Source organism: Castor canadensis, chromosome 16 (genome assembly GCF_047511655.1).
Source record: "Castor canadensis chromosome 16, mCasCan1.hap1v2, whole genome shotgun sequence".
NCBI lineage: Eukaryota > Metazoa > Chordata > Mammalia > Rodentia > Castoridae > Castor > Castor canadensis.
The window spans coordinates 66,332,802-66,349,422 of record NC_133401.1 but is presented as its reverse complement, the minus strand read 5'-3'; the positions used below and the strand labels follow the sequence as shown (position 1 = coordinate 66,349,422).

Genomic DNA, 16,621 nt, shown 5'->3' with positions numbered 1-16,621 from the left:
ATTACTGTTAATATTCCATAATTTATCCATTCTCCATCCATTTAATAGACATTCTGATTACTTAAAAATTTGATATTCCTACTCGGTATATCTTTAAACCTGTCTCTGATGCTCATGTGCTAACATTTATCTACTGTGCATATGAACATCTCTAGAAATGTACATATGCAAAATCTACCTGGTGTTATCCATTCTGTGTATGTATCTATATCTAGACTTGTTCCATTGTATACATACACATATCCAGAGTAAAACCTGTTTCCATGTACACATGATCAACTTTGTCAGTTATCTTCTACTCCTTTTAGAAGAGTATGAATTCTAGTTACTCCATATACATTCTGAGGCTTACAAGTGCCACACGATTTAACATCTGTACTTGAATTATGCCTGTGGTTCTAATTTGTATTTTTAAACTGAAGAAGTAATCATCTTTCATGCTTTTGAAGACTGCTGTTTCTTCCTCTGTAAATTAAGTACAGAAATACTTAGTCATGTAACCAGACCACTTTTCCTAAGTTTATTCATTTGCAAAACGTTATTTAAGATTGCAAGGTTACAACCATTTGTTGGCCATATTGTGGATTTATTTTGTCATGACTTTTCACTTCCTTTTGGGTATATTTTAATAAGCAGCTCTTTAATGTGAACAAATATACAAAAAGAACTTTACATAACTCATTTGCATTGAGAAATCCTCTGAACCTTGAGGCCACCAAGATACTCCTTATATATTCTGAAAGTTCCGCATATTTACCTTTCATACAATTGTAGAGATTCAGTTGCTTTTGTTCCTGTGTGAACCATTTCTCAGGATGGATTCCACTCTGTACATTCTCTATGCCCAATACCACCTTTTATAATTTTTAAAAAACTGCTTGGAGAGGGAAAAGGAATTAGCCCTTTGTTTTAAAAGGAGGTGTTTCAGCATTTGTGTTTGCCTGCTGAAAATGAGGTAAACTACATGATGTCAGCCTCTGTAAAGCTCAATGGTTTTGACTTGTGAGACAACTCTTAGGTTTGCTAGTACTGACTCACGTTTTAGAAATGGGCTGAAATGGGCTAAACTGTTAGAGGGTATACACCCATTTGTTAGAGGAAAAACATCTGAACTCAGAGCCTCAATTTTTGCTCAGTGGCCTTCAGAGTATGGGGAGGGAGTGAGTCTTGTAAAAGAGGAAAAGGAAGGGTGAATCACCTGGCTCACTTTACTTCCTTGGAGGATGGCCTGAGTTCCATATTGTTCCTGGGTTTTACAGGGTGCTCTAACCAGAAAGATCAAGGAAGCAAGCTCAGCCTGGGAGCCAAGAATTGTGCCCCCTACGGCTACATTGTGACATAATTCCTAATTTCTAGCAGCATTCTTCAGTAAATTAAATAAAATTTAGCAGTATTTGTCTGAATAACCTTCATTTTGCAATCTAATACAACAAAGGTAATCACTTTCTGAGAAAAACAAGTGAAATACCATGCATTTATGATCTCAATCAGAGGTTGGTCTGAATCAGCAGTTGGAACAGGTAGTCATGAAGAAAACTGAAAGGACAGTATACCTGCATAGTTTACAGTGATTTTTTTGTCACATGAATAGCTTAGAAAGTAATGAAATAACCCCAAAGTTTTAACAACCAAGAATAGAATCTGTTTTCAGAATATTAAAAAAACAAATTTTAGTGACAGTGAGGTAGCTGTTACATTTCTTTCCCCAAACATTCTTTCTAGTACAACTAGCTTGCTTAACACTTGAATGCAGTCTCAAAAAACTAAAGCCTGTACATTATGGTTGCACATTTACCTAAATCACTAGGTTCCCAGTGAGGTTTGTGAAAGCTGGTGGCTAGGAAGAAAATACTAATTCTTCAATCCTACATGGCCTCAATCTTACAGTCAGCAATAACTTAAGAGCCATGATAACGCATCTTACAGAAGCTTTCCTAACATTCCCAGCCACCCTGCAGCTTAAAGCACCTGATGTTTGGTTTGGTGAGATCTATCCAGCTCTGGAAGTTCTACCCATAACTACTCCTCATTACTTTCTCCCCAGGATGAATGCTTTGACAGTCATTATGGAGTGTCACCTGGAACATTTCTCACATGTATTTATATGGTTTCTCTCAATTATGAGTCCTCTGATGATTAGTAAGAGATGAGCTCTGACTAAAAGCCTTCCCACATTCTTTGCACTTATACGGTTTTTCTCCTGTATGAATTCTCGTATGTGTCATAAGGGATGAACTCTGTCTAAAAGCCTTCCCACACACTTTACAGTTAAATGGTTTCTCTCCAGTATGAATTCTCTGGTGCTGAATAAGCGCTGAGCTTTGGTTGAAGGCCTTTTCACAGTCATTACATTTATAAGGTTTCTCGCCGGTGTGAATTTTGCGATGAGTATTAACTGCTGAGTGAGAACTGAAAGCTTTCCCACATTCCTTACACTGATAGGGTTTCTCTCCAGTGTGGATTCTGTGATGTATATTAAGCCGTGAGATCCAGGAGAAGGCCTTCCCACATTCTTTACACTTGTAGGGCTTCTCTCCGGTGTGCACTCTTTGATGCTGGATAAGTGCTGAGCTCTGGCTGAAGGCTTTCCCACATTCTTTACACACGTAAGGCTTCTCACCAGTGTGAACTCGCTGGTGTATAGTAAGGGCTGAACGGTAACTGAACACTTTTCCACACTCGCCACAATGAAAGGGTTTCTCTCCTGTGTGAGTCCGATGGTGTCTGCTTAGCCGCGACACTGAAGTGAAGGCTTTCCCGCAGCGGCTGCACTCATATGGTCTCTCCCCGGTGTGAATTCTGTGATGCTGAATGAGGGACGAGCACTGACTGAAGGCCCTCCCACACTCACTACACTTATAGGGCTTCTCTCCAGTATGGATTCGCTGGTGGTTACTAAGGGATGAACTACCTTTGAATGTTTTGCCACACTCCTTACATTTATAGGGTCTCTCTCCAGTGTGCATCCTCTGGTGCCCAATGAGAGAGGTGGTGAAACTGAAAGCCTTCCCACACTCACTACATATGTAAGGCTTCTCTCCAGTGTGAACTCTCAGGTGCTGTGTCAGGGATGAGCTCTGGCTGAAAGCTTTCCTACACTCTTTACATTTGTAGAGCTTCTCTCCAGTGTGGATCCTCTGATGTTTACTCAGGGAAGAGCTGTGGAGGAAGATTTTCCCACAGATGTTACATTTATAACATTTACGTACCATGCTGACTCCCAGTTGTTTAAACAGAATTGAGTACTGCTGTGAACGGGGCTTTCTTCCTCTGGACACAATTCCCGGTTTTCTAGTAAGTGGTAATTTTAGACCAAAGTTTTTCCCGAATTCAATATTTTTAAAACTCCTCTCTTTTACATAGTCTTTCTTCATGGTAATGAATACTTTGTTTAAAAGTTTGTTCTTTTTGCCTTGTTGCATCATTAGCCTGTCCTCAATTATGTAGGTTTTCCCCAACCTGAAGTCAAAAGGACCATCAGCTATGAGTTTTTTCAAGACTTCCTGATTTTCTTCTTTAGAAACTATGGTTTCAAACAACCTCTCCCATCCTACAATAAATGAAACATATTAAGTCTCTTGCTCTGGAAATAAAGGAAAGTGACATGAAAGTATGTAAGGGCAGTTAACAAATAGTCTTGAAACATCAGGAAAGGACAGAAACAAGGAAAATAAGGGCAAGAAGCAGGATGGTAGATGTGTGGGGGGCAAAGATCCAAAGAAACCTACATGTGGTGGGCTGAGGAACTCAAAGGGAAAGTTCTGGTAGGGGAAGTAGCCAAGCTTCATCTTATAAAACCCAGGTCACTAGAAGTAAGGCATCTCTAAGTACAGAGGGCTTAAAAATAAGAAGTGAAAGCATAACTGCCCCAAGAGCTCTGCGATACACAGTTTCAGTAGTACCACTCAGGGACTCATCGGAGTGCTGTAAAATATGCTGTGATGAAAATTCACTTGATATTTACTGAGTGCCCACCTGTACCACGCCAAGGTTGTGGGAATTACATGATAGCTAACACACAGCCCCTATGTTAAGAATAAGCTTTGTGTGGTCAGAACATGCACGAGTCCAGCATGGCATAAGCGGAGTAAGGAGGTAAGTCTCATTAATGAGGAAAAGACAGGCAGGAGCCCTTGGCATGTAGAGTCTTGCACTACACAGGAAGGCATTTGGAACGGAATGTCTTCTGAGCATCATTGTGATTGGGGGAGGGTTAGACAGGATAACATGGTTTTAATTAAAGACGACCGTTCTGGTTTCTGGGTGACAAAAGAACTGTGTATCATTATGGGGCGGGGAAAAGAACAGAGGCAGGTGCAGAGAGGTCAATTAGGATGCTGCTACCATCTTCCTGGGTGCAGGGTGGCACTGGCATGTAGTGCTGGAGGCAGAGCAGGCACATCTGGGATGTGTTGGAGGTTCAGCTGGCTTCTCAACCACAATATGGTACTCTTTTCCTGCAATTGTTTATACTTTGGACCCTTTCCTCTTTAAACCTTTGTAGTTCCATAGCTATCTCAGCCATTTTAAAAATAGGAAAAACTGGAAATTAAAATTTCCAAAAGGAAAATTGTTTAATAAAATGTGGTTTAGCAATACAATAAAGGCCTTTCAAAAAGATAAAATTCTAAAGGTTGAACTAAAAGACATTCACAATTTAAAATTGTTTGCTAGTCTGTCTGTTATGCACACTCAAATATGCAAAATAGTCTGGAAAACAGTAAAGTAGTAACAATAGTTGATCACAGTTGGTAAAATTTCAGGCAAGTCTTCTTTTTTTCCTTCCTCCTCCTATTTTACAATACTAGGTACAACTTGTACAAATTAAAAATAATTTTTAAAACACTTGAAAAGAACAATCAATTTGAGTCTAATGTCTTCTTTGCCAACCAGAAGGTTCAGAGCCAAATCTGAAACTCATTGATAGCTGCCATTCTGGTCCTTACAACAAATATATTTATTTTCTAGGCTTCTGCTTGGATTTCTATTATATAATTATTCTTACAGTCAGTTCCCTCCAATTGTTGGTGGAATGTGGCAAAGTATATGTAAATATGTAGTAGAAACAAAAGATCCCTGAAAAGAAAAAGTACTTGTATCATTAAAGCACAAAGCCCAGTGAGTACCAAAAACCATTAAAGAAAAAAAATTCCTTGATACAACCTAATGAATTTTCTGAATTCAAGAATATATTCTGCAAAACTCCAGGCAGAAGACAGAAAGGAGAGGACCCACCTAGTCAGCGAATAGGAGAATCAGAATCAGACTGAGGACTTTTTTTTTTTTCGGTACTAGGTTTTGAACTCAGGGTCTACACCTTGAGCCACTCCACCAGCCTTTGTTTGTGATGGGTTCTTTTGAGTTAGGATCTTGTGAACTATATGTCTGTGCTGGCTCTGAACTGTGATCCTTCTAATCTCTGCCTCCTGAGTAGCTAGGATTACAGGCGTAAGCTACCAGCTCCTGGCAGACTGAGGACTTTTTTTTTTTTTATCAGTGACACTCAGTGCCCAAGCAAAGTCTGAACACTCCTGAAGGGGAAAAATGATGCCAGATTCTAGATCCAACAGACAACTCCCAAAGGAGACAGAAAGGAACTGACTTTACATACACACAAACATCACACATATGAACTCATGAAAATACTTACTCATGAAAAATTTTAGTCAAACCAAAGGGGAAGCTCTGAAGATAAGAGTTCACGAAAGGAAGCACAAAACAGAACTGGCACAGAAAACCCCATTCCCACCAGAGGAAGAAGTGAATTTTGGATGAGTAGCAAAAGCTAAAGCTCCAGAGTGCCATCTCCCTGGGCCAGAAACACAGACAAAACTCAAAAGCAAAGCAGCCCATGGAAGCTTACAATGTAGCACTCCCAGAGTTTTAGAGACTGAGTGATAGCCTAAGAGCCAGGACCTGGAACATACTTTGAAAATTTTCACAGAAAAGAGAAAAATCATCTGATGAATATTTGCAAACCTGCTTAAAATCCAGAACTGTTACCATTTTGCTACACCTGGTCTCTCTCTTTCACGTATGTAAATACATACACATATATCTGCTTTTTTTTTTCTGAACCAGGTGCAGACAAAAAAAAGTCAAACAAAAGACCAAGATGGAACATGAGTGATGTACTGTAGTGATAAAAGGTGTGTTCAAATCATCAAAGTAAGATAAAAAGTAAAATAATTAAATGATCAATCTGGTAAAAGCAGGAAAAAGGTAGATCTAAGAATGATAAACATTTACATAAAACATGTGGCAGTGCACAGTCTTCAAATTACAAGGCATATTTGTCTAAAGTGCCAACCAAACCTGGAGAGTTCACCTCTCCCTCTGAACTTGATGGATCAAGAATCAAAACCACAGATAAGGGATGTGCCCATTCCAGCATTTCTCCCTGGTCTGAGCAGTGTCTCCTGAGCACAGCCTCCTCACTGTGCCCGGGCAGGCTGGAAATGCCACACCCACTCCCCAATTACCCCGTCACTCACCTAGACATGTGCCTTGAGACACTCTATTTCCCATTATCCAGGGTTCTCTGGTGTGTTCTAACCAGGAGATGGCCTTTGGCTTGGAAAACAGAATCCCTGTTCATGAACAAGAAGGAGATACAAGTGACCCTCCTTGCACAGGGGCACAATGCAAGAAAGGAGATTTGATTAGAGGAGCTTAAAACTGGGCTCCTATAGGGAGGCTAGGAGGTAGTCTTGGGATGAGTTAGCTCTGGCTGTGCACTCTTCTAGCTGGAACATCTTAGGGACCAGGAGGACAGAGACAAGGTGCAGAGAGTAAGAGAAAGAGTCAGAGAAAGCCCAGAGAAGATGCCCTTTGTCAAATGGGCCATGCCCACACCTCTCTGTATGGCCAAAGGGAATAGTAACTGCCCCTCTGTGCCCATTCCCAGGCTGAACCTGGCCAAGCCCTTCAAGTGTCCTCTTGGGTGGGGCTACCTGCTCCCATGACAGAGTCTGTGCCCTGAGGAAAGCTCCTTACCCACTGAGACCAGGTTGCTGTAGTTCTCCAGCATCACCTCCTGGTACAGGCTTCTCTGGGCAGAGGTCAGGTGTAACCACTCATCCTGGCTGAAGAACACGGCCACATCCCAGAATGTCAAAATCTCCTGGAACAGCAAACCCAATCCTGCTTTCCAGGACCATCCCCATGGCATGACGACTGAGAGGCAACCATGCACAACTCAGGGTTGTGTATTTCAAGTCAAGCAAATATCCCTGCACAGTGGCACACATTCATTATGCACTACTGTAAGTGACACTGTGCCCTTAGAAAGCTTAAACACAGCTGCAAACAGGAACACTTTAAATCCCAAAACAAAACAAAATTATGATGACAGAAACACAGAACGTTCTGGGGTTTTTTGTTTGTTTTTTGGTTTTTTTTGGCAATGCTGGGGATTGAACCCAGCGTCTCTACCACTTGAGCCATTCCTCCAGCCCTTTTGCCTTTTGTTTGCATTTTGTTTTTGAGATAGGGTCCCACGACCTTGATCCAGGCTGGCCTTGAACTCTCCATCCTCCTGCCTCCACCTCCTAAGTAGCTGGAATCACAGGCATCCACCACCATGTCCAGCCCAAAAACACAGAACTTTAGACTTGGAAATGTACAGTCTCCTAGCCCAAACTCTCACCTTGTAGGTGAGTCAGGTTTTAGGCTTAGCCAGGTTTAAGAGGAGGCTCCAGCACCCACTTATGTGGGGACTGCCTGGCTTGCCTGAAAGGGCAGTCACTAAGTCCCAGCTGTGTCATCACCTTGATCTGAGTCCTCGGGGAGAAGACACTGACACAATAGGAGAGACTGAGAATGTCCTAGGCATGGCTTTGCCAGGAGAGGACCCAGGTGGTAGCTGATATGGATTCCCCCTCTCAATCCCAGGGGCCTTTGCTCCTCTACCTCTCTGCTACCTTGTGGACCACAAGCCACAACTCTGAACCAGTGGCCCCTTTCTTATTAAGAATCACTATATAGCCGGGTGCTGGCGGCTCACTCCTGTAATTCTAGCTACTCAGGAGGGTTGAGGTTCGAAGCCAGTGCCGGCAAACAGCTTATGAGACTCTATCTTGAAAAAACCCATTACAAAAAAGGGTTGATGGAGTGGCTCAAGTGGTAGAGAGACTGCCTAGCAAGGGTGAGGCCCTGAGTTCAAATCCCAGTACTACACACAAAAAAAGTATATATATATATATATATGTAAATGTGTGTGTATATACATATATATGTATATGTGTGTGTGTATATATATATATGTATATATGTGTTTCTCTGTTTAAACAAAACTGTAATCATATTATGCAGCTAACTGTATCCAACTCAACATTTTTATTCGCTGCCCAGTATTTCACTGGATTAGTTTAACTAATCTACAGGTAGGTGTTCAGGTTGTTTACACTTTTTTAACACTCTACAAATGTTGGGTTGAACAACCCTGTACATTATCAGAAAAGTATACAAAGTTCACTTCCTTAGCACACATTTCTAGTGCGTAAGTGCTAGGTCACAGCTGGCTTCCTCTTTACCACCCCAAGGTACATCTCCTCAAGCAGGAGATCACGAGACCAAGCTTCTTTCTGACTTGAAAGGGCAAAAGCAATTTTGAAATAAGAGGCTTGGTTCTCCCTGGCAGAAACAAGGGAAAGGACACTTCCCTGTTGTGAGAATTTCATTCTGTGTCCTTTTCAAATATATGATTATCTTTTCAATGGCTAAGTCACTTACGGTCTCACAACTCAGGCAAGTTTCCTCAAGGAACTGGAAGCCATCTCTTGGAGCATAAGCTAAAATAACTTAATGGGAGGCCATTAGGCTGAGAGGCTCAACACCCTGGGTTCCTAGCAAAATGAAATTTAAGCTCAGCCAATCAAAAGCATCAACTATACTCTCAGGAGTCCAAGTAAGGCAAACTTTAACCAACAAGTAATTCCTTTGCTCTGCTTCTGCATCTGCCCTAGAAAAACTGCTTCTCTTGCTCCTGTGGGTGAAGCTCCAAACCACTCCCAGACTCATGTCTGTTCAAATGCTTTATAACTGTAATGTGCTGAAAGTTTATCTTTTAGTAAAGATAAAGGCCAATCTCCCAGTTTCCTGGGAGGAGATGAGCCTCACTTGTCACCTGATTCCAAACCGCAGCAGCTACCTATCATATTGGATTGCATCCACTTAGCTCTATAAGGTGAGCTTTCTGTCTCTACAACCTCTTTAGAAGACTACATATGATGTGGATAGTAATCCAGTTTCTTACACAATAAAATTATCTCCTTTCTCTTCTATCTTTGTGGAGAGGTTTCCCAGGTTGGGGGATTATGTTTGTAATTTTATCTCCCCCAAATCCACTAATGATGCAAACTAAGCGCACAAGAGAGCAGAGAAGGGAAGAGATCCCTACAGAGGAGGAAGCTCCCACCTCAGGAAACCTGCCCCCAAACCACCACCCAGGCTTAGATTTCTTCTGGATTCTGCCTACTCAGCACTTGTACAGTCCAGCCTGGCCCACTGCTGCAGTTTTCCCATCTACACCTGCAGACATGGAGGTTTCTGTCTTCAATCTTGTAGAAAATCACCTGCACCCTTACTACGTACAGTAGTCTTGTGAGCGAAGAATGGGCGAAGTGATTTTGGGAATGTGAGGGGAGCAAATGGCAAAAGTAACTTTGTCTTAGAGAAGCAGGAAGGCACCCTTGAAAGTAAACACCTAAGAAGATACGAGGAGCAGGCCTCTCACCAAGTGAGAGAGGTCTGTCTCCTAGATAAGGGACACAGGGAAGCATCTTTAAAAACAAACATCCGAAGGGCAAGAAACAAGCTCCTCAAGGAAAGTAACACAGCAAATTCCCACAAACATGGCAAAAAGAAGTTATAAAATGCAAATGGTAAGTCTCACCAAGACAGCAAAAGGCAGTTATAAAATGTAAATGGTGGGCCTTGAGGCTGGGATGAAGTGACAAGACCACCCTGGAATGTCCAGTTCCATAAGGATGGGGGAGTGGGGGGGGCAGTACAGCCAAATGGTCAGGTTCAGTGAGAAGTCAACTAGATGGCATCCAATCACAAATGTAGTTTCAAGGTAGAATAGGGGGAGCCTAATTCAGACAAAGCCCTGTATTACCCCTTAGATTTCAGCTATTCTATGCCTAAACTCTTTCACTAAGTTCCACCCATCAGAGTGCTTCCTATCCTTTAAATAAACTTTGTGCTTGCTTTACTCTTAAATCCTGGTCAAGCATCTTCAATCACAGCTCCCAATCAACAATCCAGTCTCACTGTCAGTGTTGGGGGTGGGGGCAGAGACTGGCTCCCTCAAGTCCTTATATAAGATGGTGCAGCATTCACATATAACCTATGCATGTCCTCCCCACTTTAGGCCATCTGTCCATTTTCTATGAAATCCAGCACATGTGAACTTGATGTAGTGATTATACTGTACTGTTTAGAAAAGAGTGACAAGAATGAAAAACTGTACATGTTCAATACAGATGCAGTTTTTTCAATACCCGCAGCTGGTTGGGGTCCCCATATGCAGAAACCATAGATATCAGGGACCAACTGTACCCCCATGTATTGACTATCTTGGGTTCCTTGAGGGCACAGACCATGCCTGCCCTCTTCAAATCCCTGGTGTTAAGAATTATTTGACACCTCCATCTAGCAAAAACATACTCAATCCCTCACAAAGGATGGGGGCAGGCATTCAATTCCTAGTCAACAAATACTTAACTGTTATCTGGAGACTGTCCCAAGGCACTGGCCTGAGGCAAGCAAACACCTCCAGTTGCGAGTGTCTCACCTACCAGGCTGCGCTGCCCAGAGAATCTCAAAACTGCTGACAGAGTTTGCAACCTCTGAACCCTGAAGACCTCTCAAAAAGAAGCCACCTTGACTCACCTGAGCCTGGGCTGGCCGCAACATCTGTGCCATTCCTCCCTCCCTACTGCACCTCCCAGAGAGGGCACCTAGAATGGAAAAGAAGCTGTGAGGTCTATCCTCCCTGCCCTGCACTGTCCCATCAGTAACTCCAACAGATTAGAACCCTCTGTCCAAGGGACACCTGCACAATCCACCCATTCCCAAGCCAGGAGAGCCTTGGGCCAGGTCACCAAAGCCAAAAGTGAGACAAGTATAGTTCTGGTCCTTAGGCCTGCTACCTTCCACCCAGTGATCATGAATAAAGACAAAGACACTAAGGGAGGAAAACCATGGCATGTTCATTTACAGAGTAATGGCACAACCATGCATGGCTCACAGAAGTTACTTACCATGGAAGGGCACAAACACTCCACCTCTGCGTTTGAAGAAACAGCCAACAAAAATCAGTCCTCTCTTTCTCTTGGAAGTGTTGCTCCTTTCATCGGAAAGAGTTAGCAATTGCTTATATATAACAGGAGGCACCCCCAGATGCACACACACACGGGCTGAGGAGGAACTGCATTACTGGCTAGAAATGAATTTACAAATTTAAAATTTAGGGAAGAGGAGCTGGGGGTGTGGTACATGATGCAAGAGGCCCTGGATTCCATCACCAGTTCCTCCTCAACAAATAATAATAAAATGAAAATTTAGAGAAATGGGAAGTAACTTAGCAGAGAACAAATTTACTCTAATTTTTTTTTTTTTAAGAAAATGATTAATCACGCTGGAGCAAAACACTGTCAAACTAGCATGACTAGCAAGACTGACAACGAACACACAGGACATAAAGTTTCGACTGGTGGGGTGGGGGAGGGACCCCTTAAACCAACAAATGCTAAGTGCAGAACACGAGCCCCGAAAAAGGGAAGTCCGCTGCAGTCCCTTTACCGGGGTCATTTGTCCCCTCGGTTAAAAGGCACCTCCGCCCGGGAAGGCGACTTCCCAGGCAACGCCCCGTCCCCGGGCCGCGTCCACCTGCCGAGGCCGCGCGGACCGGGACGCCCGCAACCTGGGCTCGTCTACGACTCTGTCCTCGCCTGGCCGCAGCAGTCGTGCACCCCAGCCCACCCTCACCCGCAGCCGGTACCTTCCCCCGAGCCCGCGGGGTCACCAAACTGCGCACCGTGCTAGAGGCAAACGGAGCACCTAGCACACGGACATGCTGCCCCACCGCCGCCAAACCGCTGGGTACGACTACGCAAGCGCACGACAGAGCCAGCGGGTTTCCCTGTCTGGACTGCAGCGCTTGCCCTTTCGGACTACATTTCCCAGAAGTCACCGCAGCACACCCTGTACGGTGACTGAGAAGGGAACTGGCATTCACTCTGAGTAAAGACAAATACATGAAATCAGTGTTTCCCTTTTGAAAGGGCTCATTTAAATCGTAAAACTAAAGCTTCCCTTCCAGAATCATCACCCCCCTCCCCCTTTAGAACTGCATCCTTGGTGGTTAGCACTGTAAATACCAAAAAAATCCTTGCTCAGGATTTACTTATTCATTTACTTATTTTTGGTGCTGGGGATTGAACCCGGGGCCTCGCATATGCTAAGCATGTGTTCTACCACTTAGCTATATCCTCAGCTACTGTGCTGAGTTCTAAAATATCAAGCATTACAGTTTGGGGGGGGGCAGGGGCTTAAATACCCCTCAGCGGGACTCAGCATGATCTGGTTGGTTAGGATCTTACGGTTCATGCTGATTGGAGGTTGGGGCAGAAGGAGGATTCAAGCTAGACTTGTGGCAGGACCGTGACCCTGGGAAACAGGAGCTTAAGGGTGCAGTAAGAACCAAAACCCATCGGCGCCATTATTGCCAAGAAATAGACAGAAAGCACGTGGTCTCCAGAGTGAGAAGAGCAGTATCAGCTTTTGGAGTTGGAACATTTATTGATGAATTCTTAGCCCGGGGCCATTGGGCCCCGAGGATGAGTTCCTGGGCCTGGGTCTTTACATTACCGGTGTGAAATTCTCAGTCCTTCAAATATCTGTGTGTAATTTTCAGCCCTGGTGTCACTACCTATGTGAAGTTCTCAATCCCTGCTCTACCAGATGCCTAGGGTGCAGCTCTTGGGCCTGGGTCTTTGTCATGTTAAATTGAAGAAACTACGTGTGTAAACTCCCAACCCAAGGACTAGCTGATGTTTACGGTGTGGCTTACTCTTGAGGAAAGAAAGGATTAAGCTCTAGGTGAGTGGCAGACTTCAAAGCATCCTGTGGTAACCCCTGGCCTCTGGGCTGACCTTGGGAAGTTTTATTACAATGATTTTCTTCCTCTTGTGGTCACCACTTAAGTGTAATTGTTGCTTATCATATATCATTAATTATTATGGAATTGAAAACCATAACTACATTGAAATAGCACTTTAAATTATAATGGTTACTATAATTTTAAAAAACACAACAAAACAGCAAGTATTGGTAAGAATATGATAAAAAAAATTAGACCGAACTTTTTGGGTATTGACAGTGAGAATGTAAAATAGTATAGCTATTGTGGAAAGCAATATGGCATTTCCTTGAAAAATTAAATATAGAATTAGCATGTGATCCAGCAATTCCAATTATGGCTGTCTACTGAAAAAAATTGAGAGTGAGGACTCGAACAGACATTTGTATACCAAAGTTCACAGGAGCCTTAGTTACAATAAGCTAGCCGTGAAAATAACCCAAGTATCAGTGAAATGTTGGATAGATAACAAAAAAATGTGTTATAACCATATCCTAGAATACTATTCAGCTACAGAAAAGAAGGAAATTCTGATACATGTATCAACATGAATAAATTTTAGATGCACTATGCTAAGTGAAATAAGCCAGACACAAGAGACCAATATTGGATGGTTCCATTATGTGTAATAGCCAGAATAATTAAATTCATAAGCAGAAAGTAGAATAGTAGTTACCAAGAGCTGGCAGAAAAAGAGAAGTAAATTAGTTAAGTATATCTGAATTTAAAAGATATAATGAAGGTAATTGAATAACATTATAAAAAAAACCTAAATGATTACAAAGCAGAGTGACAACAGGGCACTATAAGACAGAATGGGCTGGAGAGGTAGCTCAGTGGTGGAGCATTTTCCTAGCATGTGCAAAGCCCTGGGTTCAATTCTCACCACTGCAAGGGAAAAAAAAAAAAGGTATGGTAGCTTGCTAAGCTCAGTGTCTTATTCAGGGGGGTAGTATAGATACCAACATTAGATATACATTTTTGTATTTCATTGTGTATGTTAAATATCAGAAACTACTGAGAAAATAGAAATATGTGTCTTTGTAACCAGTAACGAAGTAATTTTAAACTAATTCAATGTTCTTACTGATGGTAGAAGTATTATACTGATAAATTAAAATTATGTACATCCCTCAAGATAAAATAAACAATTACATTACTGTTATTAATAGCTAAGATTTTCAGAGTAAGCAAAAAGAAAAACAAATAAAATTTCAAATAATTTGAGAGAAAGATATTGTCTGTTTTTTGACTTAGAGATATCAACAATCAATTTTTGGTTCATTGTACAAAAAAAAAAAAAAACACTTCCTTGTCTCTAAAGGCCCCAAAGGAATGACAACCTGATGGGCCCCTTAGCAAGATAACAGACTGCAGCTGCAAGAGGTGGGTGGTGGGCCCCAAGGCCAGGATGACCTGACCAGACTTTCTCAGAATGTTCTGTTTGATCAGGATTGGGACAGGCAGGTGGCTGGGTTCAGCAGGAAGTGAACTAGGTATCAACCAATCACAAATGTAGTAAGTTTCAAGATAGAATGGTTGGACCTAAGCCAGGCAGAGCCCTATATCACTTCTAGACTCCAGCTATCCTGTGGCTTAGCTTCCCTAGCCCCTCCCTCAAGGGGGCTTTGCAGTCTTTTCAATAAACCTTGCCCTTGCTTTACTCTTAACTCCTGGTCCTCCAACTTCAATCATCAGCTTTGCCTGGATGTGAACTTGTAGTCTGCGCTTCTGTATCAAGAAATGCCATAACCCTCCTCTCCCCAGGAAGCTTTATGACCCTAAAGAAGATGGAAAGTAGTGCTGAGATCCACCTGCACAAAGGAATCTCATCCATTCATTTCTCCTCTGCATTTATTTTCTCACAGTCTGCTGCCCTTGGGAGCCTAAAGCCCTTTTCCCTGGCCCTATCACTTCTCTATAAATGTATTGTTCTTTTGTCGAGATGCTGTGTAAGGTGTATTTGTCAGAAGCTGTGACAAAATACCTGTAATAAATAATACATAAGGATGAAAGATTCATTTCAGCTCACAGTTGCAGTGGTTTCAGTCCATGGTCAGCTGGCTCCACTGCTTTTAGGCCTGTGGTGGGCAAAACAATAGACAGGGTGTGCGTGGCTAAGTATAGCTGCTCACCTCATGGCAGCTAGAGGAAACAAACAGAGGGAGAGAGAGAGAGAGAGAGAGAGAGAGAGAGAGAGAGAGAGGAATGGGTCAGGGTATCAATAGCCCATTCAAGGGCATGGCTCCTCAAGGTTCTACCACTTCCTAATAGCACCACAGGCTGGTGACCAAGCATTTGGCATGTGGGCCTTTGGAGGGCTGTTTAATTCAAACCATAACACAGACGGCATCCTAACACCTTTTAAGTGTTGAATTCCCTCATAGTATGTGCGATGCACATGTCACTAACTCATGTTGCTTTTTTCCTTGTTGATTTGACTTTTATTGCTTTAATTTGCAGGGCCCCAGCTAGAGAACCTAGGAGGGCAGAATGTTGTTCCCCGTACAGTGTGAAATGTATTATATTAATATAAAATGTCCATAAGATGAATGCGGGTTTTATGATAACTGGACTATTTTTGCAACATTTTTGAAATACTAATGCTATTCCAAAATTTAAAAAGAGGCCTGGTATAACATGGAGTTACTCTAATTTTAAGCAAATAGTATTATATATCTTTAAATATTTTCATAGTATGATTAGCATTTTTTTGATTTGCAAACATTTTTCATGTTTATTTTCATTCGTATTTTCTTTTTAAAAGTTAGTTTCTTCTTCTTCTTCTTCACCTTCTTCTTCTTTTATGGTGGTACTGGAGTTTGAATTCAGGGTTTTACTCTTGCTAGGCAGGTGCTCTACCACTTGAGCCACTCTGCCAACAAAATTAGTTCTTTCTTTTGCCACTTACCTCTTGAGGCTACAGGAAAAAAAAAATGAGAAAAATTTTTAAGTAGACTGAAAAGGTTACCGAGTGACTTATCTAGAATGCCCTTAGTGTTTCATTGTCTTGAAGCTGTTGTACGATCCTGAAAGGTGTAGAAAATTGTTGTAATACAAACTATTGTTGTTTATAGGAATACAAATTGAGAGTATCTGGTAGAATGCAACTGGTTATTGCTCTGAGAAAAAAAACCTTTAATTCTAGCTACTCAGGAGGCAGAGATCAGGAGGATTGCGGTTCAAAGCCAGCTCCAGAAAATAGTTCCCAAGACCCTATCTCATCACAAAAGAAAGGAAAGTGAGGGGCTCAAGGTGTAGGCCCTGAGTTCATCCCCCAAAAAAAGAACCTTTGTGCATCTATCTGTAAGTTTATTTCAGCTTTGATATTTGTGGTTCTTTGAACTGCTTTTAAAATCTTACTATTTCTCATTCACTAATGACTTAAAGTCCTTAACAAGTATTTATTTAATATAGGAGTCATACCTTTTTTTCTTTATTCTTTAATAAGGCCTTGGTGTTTCTGTTTAATTT

The 16,621-nt window shown here is 42.1% G+C and overlaps 1 protein-coding gene across 1 annotated transcript in view; it reads right to left on the bottom strand.

Moving 5' to 3' along the window:
- The window catches only part of Znf879 (zinc finger protein 879), a 41,034-nt gene extending 28,917 nt beyond the window's left edge, over positions 1-12,117 (bottom strand). The window contains 6 exon segments of the mRNA XM_074057441.1: positions 2,100-3,550; positions 6,495-6,590; positions 6,997-7,123; positions 10,897-10,964; positions 11,268-11,446; positions 12,008-12,117. Coding sequence (XP_073913542.1) covers positions 2,100-3,550; positions 6,495-6,590; positions 6,997-7,123; positions 10,897-10,929 — 1,707 coding nt within the window. The 5' untranslated portion in view covers positions 10,930-10,964; positions 11,268-11,446; positions 12,008-12,117.
- Positions 12,118-16,621: the final 4,504 nt, after the last annotated feature.